Here is a 23,668-nt window from a genome sequence, read left to right as displayed (position 1 = left end):
CAGAGTTTTCAAAGCAGGTTGTTGGATGTGGAATGATCTGAAACCTCCGCAGTGAGATGGGAGCTCTCAAAAGAGAGGTTTCTTCTTTCAGCTTTGTAGCTACAGAGCAACAACCCGGCACTCATGTTATGTATGAACGCATGCAGTGGTCTGAGACAAGGGATTATAGTCAATTCAGTCAGAGATTGAAGAGTCAATCTTGAAACGTTGACTCTGTTTTCTCCCCACAGATGCTATCAGATATGCTGAGATTTTTTTTCCAGCACTTATAATTCATTCATGAGACATAGACATCACTGGTTGGCCAGCATTTATTGCCCATCCTAGTTTCCCTTGTTCAGATGGTAGTTGAGAGTCAACCACATTGCTGTGGCTCTGGAATCACATGTAGGCCAGACCGAGTAAGGACGGCAGATTTCCTTCCCCAAAGGACATTAGTGAACCAGATGGATTTTTCCAACAATCGACAATGGTTTCATGGTCATCAGTAGATTCTTAATTCCAGATTTTTTTTTTATTGACTTCAAATTCCACCATCTGCTGCGGCGGGATTCGAACCCGGGTCCCCAGAACGTTAAGTTGAGTTTCTGGATTAATAGTTTAACGATAATGCCACTAGGCCATCACCTCCCCTTGCTGTTTTCATGATTAGATTTTGTTTTGTTATGTATTAACATAACCAAGAGTCAAAGTTAAAATACAGAGCAGTCATGACCTGACTGGATAGCACTACAGACTCGATGGGCTGAATGACCTCCTGTTCTTTCAATAGTCGGTAAACCCTAATCCTTTTGGAGTTAGGGATTACTTTCGTTTGGTTTATTGTTTGAGTCTGCATCTTGCACCTCCCAGTGTGTTTATTGGGCTGTTGTCCACTTTTAGAATGGATGCCTTGTTAAAACAGCCTCTCTGTCTATTCACCTCACTCACTCACACACTCAGGACCCAAGACACCACGTCCCTGAAACCCAGACGCACCTTAAATGTTATCTGAAAAAATACATAGAAACTCCAAAGATGGATTGGCCATGCTAAATTGCCCCTTAGTGTCAGGAGGAACTAGCTAGGGTAAATGTGTGAGGTTGAGGGGATAAGGCCTGAGTGGGATTGCTGCCTGTGCAGGTTTGATGAGCCAAATGGCCTCCTTCTGCACTGTATGGATTATTTAATTCCTGGAAAATAGAAGTAGGAGGAGGCCATTCAGCCCTTCGAACCTGCTCTGCCATTCATTATGATCATGGCTGATTATCCAAATTCAATATCCTGATCCCACCTTTCCCCCCTATATCCCTTGATCCTTTTAGCCCCAGGAACTATATCTAATCCCTTCTTGATATCACACTACGTTTTGGCCTCAACTACTTAATGCCCCAGACTTGATGGTCCAAGTGGCCTCCTTCTCAGGGTGGCACGGTGACACAGTGGTTAGCACTGCTGCCTCACAGCGCCAGGGTCACGGGTTCGAATCCCAGTTTGGATCACTGTCTGTGGGGAGTTTGCACATTCTCCTCGTGTCTGCATGAGTTTCCTCTGGGTGCTCCGGTTTCCTCCCACAGTCCAAAGATGTGCCGGTTAGTGGATTGGCCGTGCTAAATTGCCTCTTAGTGTTGGGGGACTAGCTAGGGTAAATGCATGGGGTTATGGGGATAGGGTGGGATTGTGGTGGGTGCAGACTTGATGGGTCGAGTGGCCTCCTTCTACACTGCAGGATTCTATGATTCACCTAAACTTCAGTACAAGCAAATTCGACATTTGGAGGGAAAGGGGAGGTGGGGGGGGGGGGGGGGGATAGTTTGAAGAGTTTGGACTGTGTGCAAACCCTCTCTCAGTGTGGGCGCTGGGATTTAATCTTTGGTCCCATGTCTCCAGGCACAGATGTGGAGATGCCGGCATTGGACTGGGGTAAACACAGTAAGAAGTCTCACAACACCAGGTTAAAGTCCAACAGGTTTATTTGGTAGCCACTAGCTTTCAGAGCGCTGCTTCTTCCTCAGGCACAGCTCAGCATCTAAACCCAGTGGAGTCGGTCCTGCTGTCCTGGAGTGTTGCCTCTCGCTCTTTTTCCCCCCTTTTCTTGGATGCTCTCCACTTCAACGCATGCTCACAGAAACCCCAGTAAAGGGCGTTCAGAGATTACAACAGCCGGGAAGGGAAATGAGGGCTTTTCTTTTTAAAAAAACAATTTAAAACAGCGAGTTACCGGAGACTGGATTCACTCTCCATCGTACCGGGCTGCAGGGGATCATGCCAGCTTCCAAGTGGAGCAGGTTTGCTCATTTGGCTGTTTGCTATTTACTGGTAGGTGTGTTTATTGTTTAAATTTGAAACAGTACTCTTCTTTATAGACACATATCTCACTATGTTCTCGATAACACGCAGTCTATAAATCCCATGTATAGTGTGTGTAAAGTGCAATTTAAAAATTAGTGTCTTGTGCAAATTACAGAACAACTTGTTGAAATTTGAAGGAATTAAATAAAATATAATATATTCCTATATATAATAATATTGGTTTGTGAAACTCAGTTAGAAAACGGGCAGGACAGCTGCAATTATAGATACTTCAACCAAACATCGAATAGAGACAGAGAAGTTTTGAACTCAGCGTTTGTTGATTTTTACAGAGGAGGGGGGCGGTCTTCATTGGGGGAAAAGTGACTTTTATTTTGTCCAGGCTGCGGGTTTGCCTTTTTATTTCTTTCCCCCCTGTATATTTGCAAAGGCGATGCTGACGAGGTGTACACGGGAATGGCATGACCTGGACAACACCGAGTACGACTGCTGGCCCCTGGAAAACCCGCATGAGTACAACATGATAGACTGTGGGGGTGAGTTGCTTTTTTTTACCCCCGACGTTAACAGCTGAGCAAATACCACAGCACGAAACAGCATGGAAAGAGACAATTCTGCCTCTTTAAAAGACCATTTAACAACACCCCCGCCCCCCCACACACACACAATCTGCTCGTTCGTTTTCGCCCTGCATTGCTTTTTCCTTTACTAGTAGTTGTCCAATCAATTATTTTTTGAAAGTTACTATTGAATTTATAGACCCGACAATTCGTAAAGTGAAACCTATTTCTCTTCATCCTCGCCCTCTGGTTCTTTTGCCAATAAGAGCAGTATTTAAAATACACACACACACACACAGATGTACACACAGGTACGCGCACAAACACACACAGATGCACACACACAGATGCATACAGAAACACACACAGACAGACACACTAATGTACACACAGATACACAGAGATGCACACACAGGCACACACACAGAAACACACAGACAGACACACACAGATGCACATACAAACACACAGATACACATGTGCACACACACACACACAACTGGGGAGGCAACGAGAAATATTAAGGGCAAAATCCTTCAAACTGCGGATTATTCCCAAGAAAGCTACCTGGCTGCTGGGAATAGCAATGTGTCTGGCAGCGAAGACAAATCACATTTGTGTTCTGTATTTGTTGTGTTTGTGAATGGGAAAAGCTGCAGGATTCACATCAGGAACGTGGGCATCTGATGAAAGGAGAAGGGCCAGTGTTTGTGAGGAATTTATTGTTGTTTGTCCGACTGTGTTTTGCACATTTCTCAGCTCAGCAACCCCCTGAGGAAGGGAGGTGGGCTGGTACCTCAGCGAATCTGAATGTGAGCACACCTTTTCCAATTTGAAGCATTCAAATTATCTGACAAGATTTATAAAAGTCAAACTGAGAAATGAATCATAGAATCGTACAGTGCAGAATCACTACCAATCGAGCCTGCACCGACCACAAAGTCAAACTGAGAAATGAATCATAGAATCGTACAGTGCAGAATCACTGCCAATCGAGCCTGCACCGACCACAAAGTCAAACTGAGAAATGAATCATAGAATCCCTACAGTGCAGAAGGAGGCCATTCGGCCAATCGAGCCTGCACTGACCACAAAGTCAAACTGAGAAATGAATCATAGAATCCCTACAGTGCAGAAGGAGGCCATTCGGCCAATCGAGCCTGCACCGACCACAAAGTCAAACTGAGAAATGAATCATAGAATCCCTACAGTGCAGAAGGAGGCCATTCGGCCAATCGAGCCTGCACTGACCACAACCCCACCCAGGCCCCATCCACATTAACCCACACGTTTACCCTAACTAGTCCTCATGACACAAAGGGGCAATTTTAGCATGGCCAATGCACCTAACCCGCACATCTTTGGACTGTGGGAGGAAACCGGAGCACCCGGAGGAAACCTACACCGACATGGGGAGGACGTGCAAACTCCACACAGACAGTGACCCGAGGCCGGAATTGAACCCAGGTCCCTGGAGTTGTGAGACAGCAGCGCTAACCACTGTGCCACCATGCCGCCCTTAGGAACAGCAATGCGATATGAATAGAGATTAAATGGCAAATGCAATGGAAAACTTTGGCAGGAGTGGAATATCAAACCCTGGGTTATTTTAATCAGTTAGACATTTAGGATTCATCATAAATGTGGTTAAAGTAAAATAGTGAAACGATATTCTGTGGGTTGTGTTTGGAAGCAAATAGTGAGCAAGAGATGAGGAGCAAGGGTGCGAGTGAGCAGAAACTGATTCCTCCATTCAGCCTCAGGGTTACCTGTTCTATATTCTATCCAGAATAATCCCAGAATAATGGCAGACGGCTGCCAAACATTCTTACTGCCATCTGTAACCTCTACCAGCACTATGCCTTCTTATTCTCCGCAAGGTTTGTGGGCTCAAGTCCCACTCCAGGAACAATTCCACCCTCCACCCCCCCACCCCCCCCCAACCCCCCCCCCCCCCCCCACCCCCCACCACCCCCCCCACCACCCCCGCCCCGCACCGAGCAATCAAAGCTGACACTCCAGTGCAGTACTGAAGAAGTGCTACATTATCAGAGGTACCGCCTTTAGGATAGGATATTAAACTGAGGCCCTGTCTCTGCCCCCTCAGGTAGAGTGTTAAAGATCCCATGGCACTTAAGAAAAATATAGGGGAGCTACCCCCAATGTCCTGGCAATTATTTTATTCAATTTTTTTTGTTATCCATTCAGAGGATGTGGGCGTCGCTGGGTCAGCATTTGTAGCCCATCCCTAATTGCACCTGACCTGAGAGTCTCGCTCGGCCATTTCAGAGGACATTTCAGAGTCAACCACATTTGCTGTGGGTCTGGAGTCACATGTAGGCCAGACAGGGTAAGGACATCAGATTTCCTTCCCTAAAGGGCATTAGCCAGATGGATTTTTCCAACAATCAACAATGGTTTCATCGTCATTATTAGACTTTTAATTCCAGATCTTTATTGAATTCAAGTTTCACCATCTGCCATGTGAATTACCTTAGGTCTCTGGATAATGAATCTAGTGACAATACCACTATGCCTCACAAAGATAAATTATATCATCATTATCATATTGCTGTTTGTGGGATCTTGCTGTGCACAAATTGGCTGCCACCTTGATTACACCAGTGATTGCACTTCAAACGGTACCTCATTGGTTGGAAAGTTCTATGGGGCATCCTGTGATCAAGGCACTGTGTAGCTACAGGACACTCTCTCTTTGTATTATTTCCAGTGATTCTGCTTCCCCTACCCCTCCTCACGTTTGTTTTAGAAGTAGCAGTTTTTGGAATAATATACAGTTCGGTTAATGACATTTTGCTGTAACAAGCTACAATCCATAAATTATAATCCACATGGTAAAATCCACATGATACATTGAGATCATAGAAATCATAGAAACCCTACAGTACAGAAAGAGGCCATTCGGCCCATCGAGTCTGCACCGACCACAATCCCACCCAGGCCCTACCCCCATATCCCTACATATTTTACCCGCTAATCCCTCTAATCTACACACCTCAGGACACTAAGGGGCAATTTTAGCATGGCCAATCAACCTAACCCGCACATCTTTGGACTGTGGGAGGAAACCAGAGCACCCGGAGGAAACCCACGCAGACACGAGGAGAATGTGCAAACTCCACACAGACAGTGACCCAAGCCGGGAATCGAACCCAGGTCCCTGGAGCTGTGAAGCAGCAGTGCTAACCACTGTGCTACCGTGCCGCCCCGAGATGTTTGCAGATAGGGCGCCAACTATATCCTTAATAAACCATTGTTTTTCCTTTCATGGGATGTGGGTGTCACTGGCAAGACCAACATTTGTTGCCCATCGCTAATTGCCCTTGAAATGTATAGCTTGCTTAGCCAAACCCAAGGGCAGTCAAGAGTCAATCACATTTCTGGGGGTCCAGAGTCAGATGTAGGCTGGATTTCCCAGTCTAGTGTGAATTAGGTGGATTTTTTACAACATGGCCAACATATCTTTACATTCCAACCGTGTGGGATTTGAACCAGTCATTGAATCCCCACAGTGCAGAATGAGGCCATTCGGCCCATCGAACCCGTACCGACTCTTTGACCGAGTATCTTACCATAACCCCAATTCATTTACCCCATTAATCCCCCTAATCTACACATCTTGGGACACTAAGGGGCAATTTAGCATGGTCAATCCACCTAACCTGCATATCTTTGGACTGTGGGAGGAAACCAGAGCACCCGGAGGAAACCCACGCAGACATAGGAAGAATGTGCAAACTCCACACCACCCCAAGGTGATGGAATTGAACCCAGGCTCTTGGCACTTTGAGACAGCAGTATGCCACCATGCCACCCAGTGTCCCCAGAGCATTAGCTTGGGCCTCTGGATTACTAGCCCAGTGACATTACCACTCCACTCACCCCTAATTGAAGGAGAATCAGAGACAGGGGAATTTAGAATTTATCATGAGGAATGAGGAAATGGCGGGATGTTGAACAAATATTTTGTGTTTGTCTTTGCAGTATAAGACTTGCATGACATATCAAAATTATATGTCTTTCTATCTTTAGTGGATTTGACTCCCCGTTTCCAATTCCTTAGTATTGCTTGTCTGATAAACATGTTTCTTTCTTCCACAGGTCTAGAGATGGCTTGGGTGCGGAGACCTTCGGAGAAGGTGCTCAGTGGTGAAGAATTCAACGTCACCTATGCAGTAACGGTGACGGATCATTTTTATCATTGGGCAATAGAGAACAGCATCCTCTCACACGCGTGGGTATTGCTTTCCTGCCGCAGTTACTTGTGCCGATGTTTCAATGGGCACCTTCATTGATACACTGTCCCAGCTTGGAGTCACATGTGAAAGAGAAACCAAATTGCAGCTATAGTCACGCCAATTCTCTGTCACCTTCTACCCTTCCGGCTGATGGTTTCCCACTGCATGATGGGTGAACTTGCCTCTTTCATGTCAACAGCCTGACGTGCGAATGAAGTGTTCAAGAGTAGTGGGGGGATGGGGGCGCAGGAGATGGGCAATGGGTGAAGCTCTTTCAGTGTTTCAGCAAGTTCATTCAGCAAAGTGCCTGTTCTGCACTGCCATTGGTTTAAAAAAGTGACTTCCTAAGGAATTAAAATCTCCACTAAGAGGTAGTCATTCTCCCTTCACCTCTGTCACCACAGTTTAAAAGCTTCTGTTCAGTGAAGTCCAGAGCAGAGAGAGACGCTCCGAGTTAAAGACAGCGCGGTAAGGTGCAGGCCCATGGATATTGGTTTGCGAGAAGCTGGATACTTGAGGTGGTCAAAAAATTGGTGACACCTTAATGCAGCCTGTGAAGTAGGGGTATTCTGTTGGCTGGCTGGGTACCTGAGTGATTGTGCGGAAGCTTGAATGCGCATGGTGATCCAGGGCAGAAGAATACTGAAAGGAGAGATTAAAACCCTGGAGGTGGATTCTTGGTGAAGGCATCTGAGAGAAAGTGTTGTTTAGGAGAAGAATCCAAGGTGTGTTGTTTGAGAGATTAGAAATCCTCATGTGAAAGTCAGAGTTCCAGTGAGACCAGTTGGCTCACAGAGTGACAAACATCTGTTTAAAGTTTATTTATTAATGTCACAAGTATACTTTAACACTGCAATGAAGTTACAGTGAAAATTCCCTAATTGACACACTCTGGCGTCTGTTCAGGTACACTGAGGGAGAATTTAGCACGGTCAATGCACGTAACCAGCACATCTTTCTGACAGTGGGAGGAAACCAGAGCACCCGGAGGAAACCCATACAGACACAGAGATGACATGCAACATGTGACCCAAGCTAGGAAACAAACCCGGGTCCCTGGTGCTGTGAGGCAGCAGTGCTAACCACTGTGCCACCGTGCCACCCTGTGCTGTCTGGGGGTATTTGATGAGAAATTCACAGATTGTATTGAGTGGCATTTGTCACATGGTTTCATAGTGCGGTGTGTCTGACCACATCTTGCCTGTTAGTTTACAGTTACTGAGAACAAGGGAGTATAAGATACATTCTGTAATCCTTACAAATCTGCATTTGCCTGTAAAGGTATATTAGGGAGATGGCATAGTGTATTATAATTAATCATTTATTATTTAGTAAATGTTTTATTCTTTTATGAAAACATCACCAGCAGTCTTGTGATTCTGTCCATCCTTTTATCTAAACAAAAAATAAAAGTTAGGATCTATCAAGCCAGGTTTCATCCTGGGATCTGATTTGTCCAGTAGTTACACATCAGTTGGGGTGGTCACACATGGGAAGATCACCATCTGCAAGTTCCCCTCCAAACCACACACCAACCAGACGTGGAACTATATCGCCGCTCCTTCACTGTCGCTGGGTCCAAATTCTAACAGCACTGTGGGTATTCTATATCACATGGACTGCAGTGAGTCAAGAAGGTGCGTCACAATCGCCATCTCTGTCATTAACTCTAATCCGTTTGTTAAAATCCAGCAATCCAACCGAAGCCAAAGCTTTCTGTGAAACGAAGGAGTGTCCCTCAGATTGGAAGAATGCAAATGAAGATAACTGCTGTGTGCATCATGCCAACATCCACTCCTGCCCACTCGCTTTTATGGTTAGTGATCAGATCTGTGCCCTGTCTGACACTCTTGTGGGTAGGAATGTACTGTGTACAAATCGTCATTTGATAGCACAGAACTTGAGCAACTGAGAAAAGGGACAAGCTTTCAAAGCTTTTTGTCTTGCACACATCAGGACAGATGCAAGAATACCAAATTTCAAAGGGAGCAGGCTGAAAGGGTGCTGACTGGTTGGCGAGTCAACTCTGATTGGTCTCCATGTCAATGTCTTAACCAATCAGAGTGAGCTTGCCAATCAAGCAGCAGTCTTTTCTCCTGTAGTATAACTTCATTTATCTATTTATTTATTACTGTCACAAGTAGGCTTACATTAACACTGCAATGAAGTTACTCTGAAAATCCCCCAGTCACCACACTCCGGTGCTTGTTCGGGTACACTGAGGGAGAATTTAGCATGGCCAGTGCACCTAACCAGCACATCTTTTGGATTGTGGGAGGAAACCGGAGCACCCGGAGGAAACCCACTTATTTCTCTGAAATTTGCCATTCTTGCATTTGCCCTGATGGAAATCTTCAATAAAATGTCTCTTTCAGCAGCAGATGCAAATTAGTGAACTCTGTCTCGTTCGTCCTTTACTTTGCAAGAGAAACAGTGTAGTGGGTGGAGCAGTGAACTGTTTGCTATTTTTGAGTTGGTTAAATCAGTCATTGCATCGTGCTGATGTGTAATGTGCTTTCTTTCTCCAATGAAGGTTAAAGGGGGGATATGTGGACCGTGGATTCCTGACGACGGACAGATAGTAACCCACACGATATCTACGGCAGGGAAAATCAGTCAAATAAATTGGACAGCCAAGGTAACATAGCAACATATGATGGTATTCGAGGGGAAGGATTTTGAGGGGATCTACTACAGAGCCTATTTCTTAGAATCAGTTTTATAATTTGTCTTTTTCAGGCCGATGGATATATGTCCCCATTAATGAGATGCTCCTTAGCTTCATGTGATCACTGTATCATTGAACCATTCTTCCAAATGAATTCCCCGGCAGACTGAGACACCTGAACGAACCAGTCAATGTCCCGTTTCCTTTTAAATTTCGTACAGTTGTGACTTCCATGGTGTAATGACTGCACCCGATCGGGGTTGGTCCTAAACACAACCTGAGGGTGGAAGACAGCGAGAGAACAAATACCAGCCACAGCTAGCTTTTGAGTCCTTCTAGAACCGAGGATTCTAGTGCATACTGGACATCAGCAATAACATTATTAATTAAATTTATCAGACTGTAATGATTTTAATCTGGCAATGGAGGTGGGCCTGTTAGAATATGAACTTACTGATTAAAGGGCTAAATTGATGGGCCAATCAGGGAGCCTCTTGCTTTGTACCTAACCAGGCGTGTCAGTTCCTCTGGGACTCCGAGTGTGGACTGCGAACTGAAAGCACTCTGTATGCTGCTGTCAGACTTGTAAATAAAGGGATTTTGGTGAAGGGACTTCTGCCTCCGAGGACTTATTACACAGACCCCTTAGTGTTTTCCTGGTTATGATCCTTATTAGCTGTGCCCCTTTTCTAGACTCATAGCATCCATACAGAGTGGAAGGAGGCTATTAGAATCATAGAAACCCTACAGTGCAGAAGGAGGCCATTCGGCCCATCGAGTCTGCACCGACCACAATCCCACCAAGGCCCTACCCCCACATATTTACCCGCTAATCCCACTAACCTACGCATCTCAGGACTCTAAGGGGCAATTTCTAACCTGGCCAATCAACCTAACCCACACATCTTTGGACTGTGGGAGGAAACTGGAGCACCCGGAGGAAACCCATGCAAACACGAGGAGAATGTGCAAACTCCACACAGACAGTGACCCGAGCCGGGAATCGAACCCGGGACCCTGGAGCTGTGAAGCAGCAGTGCTAACCACTGTGCTACCGTGCCGCCCTATGTCCGGTTCAGCCCTATTCAGCCCATCGAGTCTGCACTGAGTCTCCAACAGAGGACCTTACCCAGGCCCAGCCCCCACCCTATCCCCATTATCCCACTCTGCTAATCGCCCTAACCTACATATCTTGGAACACTAAGGGACAATTTAGCCCGGCCAATCCATCTCATGAGAGCCAAGCTATTTTACAAAGGGAATGCGATTGTCAATGTGTGACACCGTGCACAGGTTTAAGACTATACTGAACTTATTTTCTGGTGTTTTCTGAATGTAGGTGATCCTTGTCCATCTTGGTGTAACTTCCTTAATAGCTCACATAAAGGTGGGCCGGATGCAAGCTGCCCTGGAAGCTAAAACCATGGTGTTACCGGCGAGAGGTAATTCAGGCTATGTATCAATAAAAGAGTTGATTCCATTAAAAAGGTGTTGCAAAATTCAGATAGTTTTTCTGGGACCATGCCATCTCAATAGGTTGACCCCTCTCACTCGCAAACTCCAAGGGCTGAGTTTCATCAGTCGGCCTGATGTGGTTGGCACTGCTGTAAAGTACTGAGGGAGTGCCGCACTGTCGGAGGTGTCACCAGTTGGAGGAAACATTAAAGCGAGGTTGCACCTGCCGTCTCAAGGAAACATAAAGATCCCACAGTCGCTAATCGGAAAGAAGACACCTGGTCAATATTTATCCTTTGGCCATCATCACAAAAGAAACAAATGTTTTGGTCACCCTCACCGTTGTTCTCTGTGGGATCCTGCTGTGCCAAGTTAGCTGCAGCCTTTCTCTACATTATAAGTGTAACTGCATTCCTGAAAGTGCTTCTTTGGGAGATTGTGAAGTTGTGAGACTTGCTATATCGCTCAGGCCTCCACAGTCTTTTGTGGCTATGGTTCTCCAATGGGCCTCAGTGACTCCCTGAGTTCACAAATTAAACCGGACAGATCTTTCCTCACGAAATTGTGGGCAGCTTTCACCGCCAATGACCTTTGTAGACATCTGAAGAATGGTGGCCATTTTGGATAGGCAATCTAAGACAACATAAGGTTCAACATGAAAGATAGCTACAAGTAGATTCAATTGGGAATACAAGAGAAATTACTCTGTGCAGAGAGTGTGGTGAAAATGTCAAGGACAACTGCACGATGTGTTTAAGGAGAAACATGAGAAGGGTGTTTGCGAGAAAAGGGTAGAAGCGGATGTTGAGACGAAGAGGGGGTGAGAGGAGACTCATGGGGATCGTAACCGCTATCGTGGACCAGTTGGGCCGCATGGCCTGTTTCCCTGTTATAAATGACCTGCAATATGTTATTGATTACCAAGCACTGTAACAATGTACTAACAGCATCTTTCTGTCCCTGTGCTGAGTGTGTGGAGATGATAACTGTGACGAGGATGAAACGTGCTCCACTTGTCCGGCAGATTGTGGTGACTGCACTGCCACCGTCAAGATGGCCATCAGTTTCCCCATCTCACTGGCGTGTGCTGGCTTCGTCATTACAGTGGTGGTAGGCCTTCTTCTGACGTTCTCTGCAATCTTCTACCCATTTTCATAAACAGAATAGATCTCAACATAGAACGTGCAGCATCATTAGACATTTCCTTTCTCCTTTTTCCCTCAGTGGTTTCAGTATCAGAAGCAAAAGATGTTGTGGGACGAGAGCTGGATAATTGACTTCAATCAAATTAAGCAAGGTTTGTGATGCACCATCAATCGAGCAAAGACTAGTTTGTATGCAAGAACAAATAGGCTTTTATTAGCAAAAGACCTGGAGCACACCCATGCCGATGAACTGGTCCAGACGGAGGCAGGGGGGTGGGGAGCAGTCGCCTTTATACCTGGACCGGGGGGGGGAGGAGTCTCGGGTAGGGCCGGCAGGGATGTGTCCAGGCATGTCACATATACAGGTAATAAGCTAACAGTGGTTTACCACAGTTTGTACGTTCCTATAAAGTTGATGGCCGTAGACATGAGTTTGATGGATCATTCATTAGATTCTTCCATGCTATTTACACATGTGCTTACATTGACTCTGTCAGTTGCACAGAATATGTGAAGGCACGGACAAGCAGATTTTTGTCTGCAGTCTCTGACTGACTGTAACCATTCCATGATGTTATCCTAGAACACAGACTCTCTTTCTCTTAATTTTGTCAAAAGATCAGCCAGCCACAAAATTCAAAATTCAAGATTTGATCCACACAAATAAAGCTGTGTTAAGTTTTATTCATCAGTGTCACAAGTAGGCTTACATTAACACTGCAATTAAGTTACTGTGAAAATCTCCTAGTCGTCAAACTCCAGCGCTTGTTCGGGTACACTGAGGGAGAATTTAGCATAGCCAACGCACCTAACCAGCACATCTTTCAGATTGTGGGTGGAAACCGGAGCACCCGGAGGAAACCCACGCAGATACAGGGAGAATGTGCAAACTCCACACAGACAGTGACCCAAGCTGGGAATCGAACCTGGGTCCCTGGCGCTGTGAGGCAGTAGTGCGAACCACTATGCCACCATGCTGCCTGTACACGCACTGTAACAATCCCACAGGATGTTTGTATTTGAATTGATTTCCTGGACACATTCATCTAGTCCAAATGTTCTATTTACTGTGGTATTGTTAATTTGTATCATTCGGGTTGCCCCTGTAACTCGTGTTCTCGGAGTGAGATCAACCATATCTCCAACATGGTAACTTTCTCAAACTCAGTATCCTGGAGCGAGTTTGAGTGGCAATATTGAGGCACGATTCATGGATACTTACAGTTCTCACAAACTCCCATATCATGAAAGTCCTGCAAAACAGTAATTTCAGCTGTTCTATCATAGTAAATAAACTCAAAGAAAATTCCAAAGGTGAAAGGTGTTTTGAGCCTTGTAATACAGCTTAGATGGTATAAAACTCTGCTGTGTTCTGCTGTGGCTCTACATGTCCATAATAGTGTGAATGAATGGGTCAGGAGATAGAGAGTTAAAAACAAAGGATAATACTTTCCATGAGTTTGAGGAAAGCTCCCATGTTCTAAATCTCCATTCACCCAGTCCACTTTGAGTATAGGAATAGGGATGTTTTACTGCAATTGTATAGGGTGTGGGTGAAGCCACACCTGGAGTATTGTGTGCAGTTTTGATATCCTTTTCTGAGGAAGGATGTTCTTACTCTAAAGGGCGAAGGTTTACCAGGCTGATTCCTGGGATGGCAGGGCTGTCATATGAGGAGAGACTAAGTCGGTTAGGAAGGATTATATTCATTGGAGTTTACAAGAGTGAGAGGGGATCGCACGGAAACTTATAAAATTCTAACAAGGTTAGACAGGGTAGATTCAGAAAGAATGTTCCCAATGGTGGAGAAGTCCAGAACTAGGGGGTCATAGTTTGAGAATAAGGGGTAATCCTTTTAGGACTGAGGTGAGAAGTTTCTTCACCCAGAGAGTGGTAAATGTGTGGAATTCACCACCACAGAATGTAGTAGAGTCCAAAATGTTGTGTGATTTCAAGAGGAATTAGATATAGACCTTGGGGCGAAAGTGATCAAGGAATATGGGGGAAGGCGGGATCAGGATATTGAATTTGATGATCAGCCATGATCAAAATCCAAAGATGTGCAGGTTAGGTTGGTTGGCCATGCTAAATTAATCCTAGTGTCAGGGGGATTAGCAGGGTAAAGATGAGGGGTTACAGGAATAGGGTCTGGGTGGGATTGTGTTTGGTGCAGATTTGATGGGCTGAATGGCCTCCTTCTGCACTGTAGGGATTCTATGATTCTATGAAAATGAATAGCGGAGCAGGCTCGAAGGGCCGAATGGCCTTCCCCTGCTTCTATTTTCTATGTATGTTGTGTGTTCTATTTGCACAACATTATTTTCATGATTGGAAGATGTAGCAACAGGGAAAATAATGAGCAAACTTTCAAAGATCATTGTAACCCACTTTACTCAGTATCTTCCTGGATTGTTCAGTTACTGGGGTATTAAAACTATCAAATTGATTTCACTCAAAGCTCTGCTGCCCATATCCCAACTCAAACCACTTCCTTTTCACCCATGAGTTCACCCACGTGGGTTTCCAGTCTAGCAATATTTCCATTTTTAAATTCTCATCCCTGTCTTCATACCCCTCCATGGCCTTTCCCCTCCCTATATCTGCAATGTCCCCCAGCCTCACAACTCTCCGAGATATCCATGCTCCTCTGATTCTGACCTCTTCCAAATCCTCCTCTTCCACATCTCTAATTTCCATGGCTCCATCATTGGCGGCTGTACCTTCAGGAAATAAATAGTGATGTCTTGAGGAGAGGTGCAGAGAAAGAGGTGCTGGAAATCTTAAAGTGCATCAAGGTAGATAAATCCCCAGGACCTGATGAAGTGTATCCCAGGACATTGTGGGAGGCTAGGGAGGAACTTGCCTACATGGTCTTAGTTGACATCCCCTCCCTGTTAGAGGTGCCGATTTTTTTGGATGGGATGTTCAAGGAAGGACCCTGCTATCCTCTCAGGCGGATGTAAAAGACAGCACGGCACAATTTTGAATTGGGTATCCCCAACGCCTTGGCCAATAGCCATTCCATTACCAAACAGGTGATAATGTTGTTTGTGGGAGCTTTCTGTGCTGCCCTGGTTTCTACATTATAGCAGTGACTAGACTTCAAGAAGTCTTTCATTGACTGTAAAGCACTTTAGAACCTCCTGAGACTATGAAAGGAGCGAGTGAAATTTTATTCCTTTACTTCCTTACTTTTCAACAAACACTGGGCAGGATTTTCACACCACCCGTGCCCCAAGACCGGAAATTCCCACTCAAGCTCAACGGACCTTCGAATGGTCCGGTGAACTTTCTGTCCCGTCCGCTACAATTCCAGCGGCGGGCAGGGTGGGAAGTTTACAGCCACCGTCTATTTATATGTAGCTAATTGACAAAATCATGCACTGCTCGGTGGAGCTTTTCTCACAGCTTTGTGTCCACTCCAAGCCACCCTTCCTGATGTAATGTTTCTCTTGCAGATCACGCCCTGATGGGCAGTGTGGTCAGTGTTCAAAATGGAGCCAGTGATTCCAATGCCAGCTGTATCACCACAGTCAGCTGTTGCACAGGAGCACTCAACACATCCAGAAAACAGCACTTTACCCAGACGGGCATATTGTAAGTAAAGTGAATATATCCATTACTAGACACAGAGTGCTGTGTACAGTCAGCTTACACAAGGAAGAACATAGAGTACTTTTGATTTGGTCTATTATTGTCACATGTATTGTGAAAAGTATTGTTTCTTGTGCGCTATACATACAAAGCATACCATTCATAGAGAAGGAATGGAGAGAGTGCAGAATGCAGTGTTACAGTTATAGCTAGGGTGTAGAGAAAGGTCAACTTAATGCAAGGTAAGTCCATTCAAACGTTTAATGGCAGCAGGGAAGAAGCTGTTCTTGAGTGGGTTGGTACGTAACCTCAGACTTTTGTATCTTTTTCCCGATGGAAGAAGATGGAAGGGAGTGTGTCCAAGGTGCGTGGGGTCCTTGATTATGCTGTTTTCTGCTTTTGCTGTTGTAGCTTTTCATGCACTCAAGAATTTCACACAATCAAGGTCTTTGATTTTTGATTTGATTTGATTTATTATTGTCACATGTATTAGTATACAGTGAAAAGTATTGTTTCTTGCGTGTTGTACAGACAAAACATACCGTTCATAGAGAAGGAAAAGAGAGAGTGCAGAATGTAGTGTTACAGTCATAGCTAGGGTGTAGAAAAAGATCAACTTAATGCGAGGTAGATCCATTCAAAAGTTTGATGGCAGCAGCGAAGAAACTGTTCTTGAGTCGGTTGGGACATACCCTCAGACTTTTGTATCTTTTTCCCGATGGAAGAAGATGGAAGAGAGAATGTCCGGGGTTTGTTGGGTCCTTAATTATGCTGGCTTCTTTTTCAAGGCAGCAGGAAGTGTAGACAGAGTCAATGGATTGCATTGGAAGCTGTCCAAAAAAGGTTCACCAGGCTGATTCCTGGGATGAGGGATTTGTCTTTTGAGGAAAGGATGAGCTGGTTGGTTCCATTCTCATGATTTTTAGGGAAATGTGTAAGATTCTGGGAGGGCTTGACAGGGTGGATGCTGAGAGGATATTTCCCCTCATGGGGAAGTCTGAAGTAAGGCGCACAGTTTCAAAACAGAGATGAGGAGGAATTTCATCTCTCAAATGTTTAGAATTCTTTACCTCAGTGAGCAATGGAGGCTGGGGCATCGAATGTATTCAGGCTGGAGTTAGATAGAGTCTTCACTAACAAGGGAGTCTAAGGTTGTGGGAGATAGTCAGGAAATCATAGAAATCATAGAAACCCTACAGTGCAGAAACAGGCCATTCGGCCCATCAAGTCTGCACCGACCACAATCCCACCCAGGCCCTATCCCCATACATTTACCCGCTAATCCCTCGAACCTACGCACCTCAGGACACTAAGGGACAATTTTAGCATGGCCAATCAACCTAACCCGCACATCTTTGGACTGGTGGAGTTAAGGCCACAATCAGATCAGCCATAATCTTATCGAATAGCGGAGCGGGCTCAAGGGGCCGAATGACCTACTCATGCTCCTGCCTCCTATGCGATGATGAAAATCATTGGTTTCCAATCTGGCCCTTCACTTGCTGGCCGCATGTTTTGTTCTCAGCTTCCTTCAATGAATGTGCCAGAAGTTGAAGCTTGTAGATGTTGATTCACCAGAAGGAACTCTTCCATTGTAGGCAATAAAATAAACCAAGACTTACTCCAACTGAGAAATCAAAGAAAAAGGTTTAATAAAGAAACTTCATTACTCCAACACTAAATTTGATTTGATTTGATTTATGATGGTCACGTGTTAGCATACGGTGAAAAGTATTGTTTCTTGCGTCCTATACCAACAAAGCACACCGTTCATAGAGAAGGAAATAGGGATAAGGTCTGGGAAGAATTGTGGTCGATGCAGACTCGATGGGCTGAATGGCCTCCTTCTGCACAGTAGGATTCAATGAAAGGAGAGAGTGCAGAATGTAGTGTTATAGTCTTAGCTAGGGTGTAGAGAAAGACCAACTTAGTGCGAGGTGGGTCCATTCAAAAATCTGATGGCAGCAGGGAAGAAGCTGTTCCTGAGTCGGTTGGTACGTGACCTCAGACTTGTAACTTTTTCCCAATGGAAGAAGGTGGAAGAGAGAATGTCCGGGGTGCGTGGGGTCCTTAATTATGCTGGCTGCTTTCCCAAGACAGCGGGAAACGTAGACAAAGTCAATGGATGGGAGGCTGGTTTATGTGATGGACTGGGCTACATTCACAACCTTTTGTAGTTTCAGGCCCCCCCCCTGAGCCATTCCAAGCTCCCACAAGCCCCAGCAGCTTCTTATTTATACTGAGTCAGCTGGTCAACTGACCACCACATATTTTGACATTGGTTACATAGTTTACTGGGTCAGCTGACCCTTACAGCATGTTACCATTGGTCACACTACAACAGATCCAATGTTATCATTGGTTACATTCTAACAATAGGTAGTGTGGTGCTGTCGGAGATGTCTCTCAGCTAGGATCTTAAAGATAAAGTCCCTGCTGCCCTGGTAGAAGAGTAAGATCCCACGGCCACTACATTGATGAAGAGCGGGGGGGGGTGTTCTCGGTGACATGCTCAATATATATATCTCAACTAACAAAATACCTTGTCATCATCACATCGCTGTTTGTGGGATCTTGCTGTGTGCAAATTGGCTGCTCTGTTTCCGAACTAAAACGGTGACCACAGTTGAAAAAGCATTTAATTGGCTGTAAAGCACTTTGAAAAATGCTAAGGCCATGAAAGGCGCTATAGAAATGAACACATTTATCCTGAATTTAGCAGCAAAGCGAACTGCTCACCATTGACCTAGAAGAAAGTCCTGCAGAAATGGAGCAATCTTTGTTACCAGAACTTGAACTGTCTCACCATGTAATGAATTGGAGTGCAACTTAATGGAGATTCGCAGTATGCAGCAGCAATGATGTCTTCTCCATTTTACTCCCCGCCTTCCCCATTCCAGGGTCCAAAACACTCCTCTCAAGTGAAGTAGTGATCTACCTGTGCTCCTTTCAGTTTACAACAAGGTGGTCTCTGCTCACGGTACGGCCTCCCTGGCACAGGTGACTGACCGTAGATCAGGCCACCCCTTTGCGGGACACCCCCAGTCAGCCCGCAAACATAGCCATGAGTTTCCAGCCACCTGTCATTGTAATTCTCTGCCTCACTCCCACCCTGACCTCTCTCTTAGAATCATAGAATCCCTCCAGCCATTCGGCCCATCAAGCCTGCACCGACAACAATCCCACCCAGGCCATACTTACCTTGCTAATCCCCCTGACTAAGGGTCAATTTAGCACGGCCAATCAACCTAACCCGCACATCTTTGGACTGTGGGAGGAAACCGGAGCACCCGGAGGAAACCCACGCAGACACGGGGGAGAACGTGCAGACTCCGCACAGACAGTGATCCAAGGCTGGAATTGAACCGGGTCCCTGGCGCTGTGAGGCAGCAGTGCTAACCACTGTGTCATCGTGCGTCTCCTTGACCTCCTCAACTAATTTAGTGAAGTTCAACATAAGCTTAAGGAATCATTGAATCATAGAATCCCTACAGTGCAGAAGAAGGCCATTCGGCCCATCGAGTCTGAACCAACCACAATCCCACCCAGGCCCTATTCCCGTAACCCCACATATTTACCCTGCTAATCCCCCTGACACTAGGGTTAATTTAACACAGCCAATCAACCTAACCTGCACATCTTTGGACCGTGAGAGGAAACTGGAGCAACTGGAGGAAACCCACACAGACACGGGGAGAACGTGCAAACTCCACACAGACAGTGATCCAAGGCTGGAATTGAACCCGGGTCCCTGGTGCTGTGAGGCAGCAGTGCTAACCATTGTGCCACCGTGCCACCTCATCTTTCAATTAGACATTTGTACAACATTAGCACTGAGTTCAGATCAGAATATTTGCCTTCGTTTTCGCAGACATTTGTCAGGGTGATTCCACTGCTGCCATTCACACCTCCTCTAGTCCCACATTTTGTTTATTTGCTTGTCCCAATATTATCTCCTTTTGTCTTGTACCATCAACCCCTTTGTCATTCAATCCCATCTGCCTTCTAAATCACAGACCTTCCCTTTTGTTCTCCCCCCACCCTGTTCTCCGTCTCTCTCTCTCTCCCTGTTAGCACCTGTTACTTCTTTCACTTTTTCCACTTTTGATGAAACGTCTTCAACCTGTCTCTCGGTTTAAGTCTGTTTCTCTCCTCACGGGCGCTATATTAATGTCAGTTGCTGTTGTGATACAACAAGGGTTAGATACAACTGCAGGCATTGATATAGCGCCTGTTTACAGCTCCACTTCTGAAATCATGTGCACACGTCGCAGTACATGTCGAGGAATTTGCTTCTTTATCCACCCCCCGCCCCCCCCCCCCCCCCCCCCCCCCCCCCCAAACAACCCCACACCCCAATGGTCATGTGCATTGACCCGAACAGGCGCCGGAGTGTGGCGACTCGGGGAATTTCACAGTAACTTCATTGCAGTGTCAATGTAAGCCTTACTTGTGACTAATAAATAAATAATTATTATAATGATAAATAATTAACCCCACTCCTTCTCCTCTGTCCTTTGTATAATTTGTCAACATTGCAATAAATAGATGCTTCACTGTGAACCCAGTTGGTTGAATTGGTGATCTGAAATCATTATTAGCGGTAATCTTTAATGATAAAATGTGTAAACCCACCACTCTGAACTCTTTTTGCCATTGCAGTGATGGTCGGACTGTTGCCATTAAGAAAATGAAGAAAAGAGCGTTTACCCTTTCCAAAGCCATTCGCAAAGAGGTGAAACTTGTCCGGTGAGTCGCAAATGGCATCTTTGCTTAACTGGTACGGTGTTCTGATTGGTTGAGTTCCAGTCACCTTGGTAAGTGAGTAGGAAAAGAGGCCATTCGCACCATCTGCTTCATCCTGATTCACAGAAACTGACACCATTCAGCTGTCCCACACCTGTTTGTGAAGGTGGACCGTGTGGCTTCCTGTCCAGTGCTCTGTTGTAGAGCCCATGCTTATTGGTAGTGCTAGGCCTCAAACCTCCACATCAGCCAATGGGACCTCCAAGTCCTGCAGATGGAAGCAGGAAAGCACGAGAGGCATTCTGGAGAAGAAGTTAAAAATAAATTGATTCCCGACCTTTACACTGTTTTCATGGTTCTTTCACGGGATGTGGGCGTCACTGACAAGGTCAACATTTGTTGCCCATCCCTAACTGCCCTTGAGAAGGTAGTGGAGAGCCACCTTCTTGAAAGTCCATAGTGGTGTAGCTGCATCCACAGTGGTGTAGCTACACCCGCAGTGCTGTTTGGAAGGGAGTTCCAGGATTTTGATCCTGCAACAGTGATGGGACAGCTGCTATATTTCAAAGTCAGGATGATATGTGGTTTGGAGGGCAACTTGCAGGTGGTGGTGTTCCCATGTGTCTGCTACCCTTGTCCTTCTAGAAGGTAACAGTCGCAGGCTTGGAAGATGCTGTCAGACTTGTTGAGTTCCTGGATGGTACACACACTGTAGGGTGGTACACACTGCTGCCACTGTGCAGAAAATATCCCCCAGGCCACTTCACCAAAAAAAACAGATTATCTGATCAACTGCTTGTGGGATCTTGTTGTGCAACAGTGACTTCAACAGTATTTCATTGGCTGTAATCCACTTTGGGACAGCCTGAGCTTATGCAAAGGGCTATAGAAATGAAAGGTTTTCTTTCTCTGCCAGGCACACGTGTACTGTTAACCAAGAGTTTAAGCAAACTGTTAACTTTATCATTTGTACCTGTTTGGATTTGACAGTGAATTTGACCATCCAAACCTCTGCAAGTTTATTGGGGGTTGTATTGAAGTTCCAAATGTGGCAATAATAACAGAGTATTGCCCAAAAGGCAGCCTGAATGATGTCCTCCTCAATGAAGACATCCCCTTAAACTGGGGTTTCAGGTAAGGGTTTAGAGTGGAGAATTCCACTGCAAAACAGTCCAGCGCCTGTTCGGGTACATTGAGGGAGAATTTAGCATGGCCAATGCACCTAACCAGCACATCTTTCAGACTGTGGGAGGAAACCAGAGCACCCGGAGGAAACCCACGCGGGCTCGGGAAAATGTGCAGACTCCGCACAGACAGTGACACAAGCCAGGAATTGAACCCGGGTCCCTGAGGCAGCAGTGCTAACCACAGTGCCTAGTGAGGCAGACACCGAGATCCTGGCCAGAATTTTACATTGCTTTGGCGGACATGGGCCCGACCTGGAAGTGCATGAAATTGGAAATTGTATGAGAAGACGTTGTGTCAATTAAGCCGGCAATTAAGCCCATTAAGGAGCCAATTGAAAATCGTCTTACAAAGCCCACTTGCTTTTATGATTGGCAGGTGGGTCAATTGGCCAGGCATCCAGTTGTGCTTTAGTTAGTTGGAGGCGATGGCCTAGTGGTATTATCACTACTCTATTAGTTCAGGAACTCAGCTAATATTCTGGGGACCCGGGTTCGAATCCCACCACGGCAGATGATGGAATTTGTATTCAACAATAAAAAAATCTGGAATTAAGAATCTACTGATGACCATGAAACCATTGTCAATTGTCAGAAAAACCCATCTGGTTCATTAATGTCCTTTAGGGAAGGAAATCTGCCGTCCTTACCCAGCTGGCCTACATGTGACTCCAGAACCACAGCAATGTGGTTGACTCTCAACTGCCTGTCCAAGGGGAACTAGGGATGGGCAATAAATGCTGGCCAGCCAGTGGTGCCCATTTCCCACGAATGAATTAAAAAAAACAATTTTGATCCATGAAATGTCAGGACAGAAATAACATTTTGTAGGGGCTGTGGTTTTCCGAGTTCTGCAGTCAGGTGTGCGAATGTGTTATGTAGACCTAGTTTGCTGCATTCTTTCACCGAGATTTAATCTGAACTCAACTCCACAGCAGCTGTCCACCTTGAGGGAGCCCATTAGAAGCCCCAGCCCATACCTTCCCTTATCTTGGTGCCACTCTCTTCTTGCCCCCTCGTCCTGCCAGCGCCGAGCCTTTCACAGTGCCCCTTTGATGCTGGCTGCCAGCCAGTGTTAAATGACATTCATGGGCCAATCACAGCGCCTTGATGCCCACTTCCCAGCTTGCCAAGGGCACACACTCCAGTGGGTGCAAATTCCCGGCCGCTGTTTCTGTGAAGCTAACAGCTGAGCGTCACACCTCGCACAGTAACTTTTAGGTTTCTATACTTAATCATAGAATCCCTACAGTACATAAGAAGGCCTTTTGGCCCATCGATTCAGCACCGGCAACAATCCCACCCAGGTCCTATTCCCATAACCCCACATATTTACCCTATTCCTCTAACCTACACATCCCGTGACGCTAAGGGGCAATTTAGCATGGCCAATCAACCTAACCCGCACACCTTTGGACTGTGGGAGGAAACCAGAGCACCCGGAGGAAACCCACGCAGACACGGGGAGAACGTGCAAACTCCACACAGACAGTGACCTAAGCTGGGAATTGAACCCGGGTCCCTAGCGCTGTGAGGCAGCAGTGCTAACCACTGTGCCACTGTGCCGCCTCCAAATCACATTGAACTGTCCCTTGCCTGATGTTGCTACACCGTTTCATATGAGTAATAGATAGCACCGTTAGCTTCACCTTTACTTTGACAATAAAATCTAGGTCCAAATTGTGTACTTTGTCAAGAACCAAAAATTAGTTTGCCAAAGATAATCTGTCATGAAGATAATAACCCTGAGAATTGAAATAACGGT

The 23,668-nt window shown here is 45.7% G+C and overlaps 1 protein-coding gene across 1 annotated transcript in view; it reads left to right on the top strand.

The window, feature by feature from the left end:
* The first annotated feature begins 1,996 nt into the window (after positions 1–1,996).
* LOC144494755 (atrial natriuretic peptide receptor 1) overlaps positions 1,997–23,668 on the top strand; it is a 47,973-nt gene continuing 26,301 nt past the window's right edge. Inside the window, exons 1-11 of the mRNA XM_078214048.1 lie at positions 1,997–2,298; positions 2,723–2,828; positions 6,975–7,107; positions 8,804–8,927; positions 9,645–9,749; positions 11,119–11,221; positions 12,205–12,344; positions 12,459–12,531; positions 15,838–15,976; positions 20,636–20,722; positions 21,710–21,853. Coding sequence (XP_078070174.1) covers positions 2,245–2,298; positions 2,723–2,828; positions 6,975–7,107; positions 8,804–8,927; positions 9,645–9,749; positions 11,119–11,221; positions 12,205–12,344; positions 12,459–12,531; positions 15,838–15,976; positions 20,636–20,722; positions 21,710–21,853 — 1,208 coding nt within the window. The 5' untranslated portion in view covers positions 1,997–2,244. The remainder of the gene's footprint in view (positions 2,299–2,722; positions 2,829–6,974; positions 7,108–8,803; positions 8,928–9,644; positions 9,750–11,118; positions 11,222–12,204; positions 12,345–12,458; positions 12,532–15,837; positions 15,977–20,635; positions 20,723–21,709; positions 21,854–23,668) is intronic.

This window comes from Mustelus asterias, chromosome 6, assembly GCF_964213995.1.
Source record: "Mustelus asterias chromosome 6, sMusAst1.hap1.1, whole genome shotgun sequence".
Classification (NCBI taxonomy): domain Eukaryota; kingdom Metazoa; phylum Chordata; class Chondrichthyes; order Carcharhiniformes; family Triakidae; genus Mustelus; species Mustelus asterias.
The sequence above is the reverse complement of the archived record's forward strand: the minus strand, read 5'-3'. Positions and strand labels throughout refer to the sequence as shown.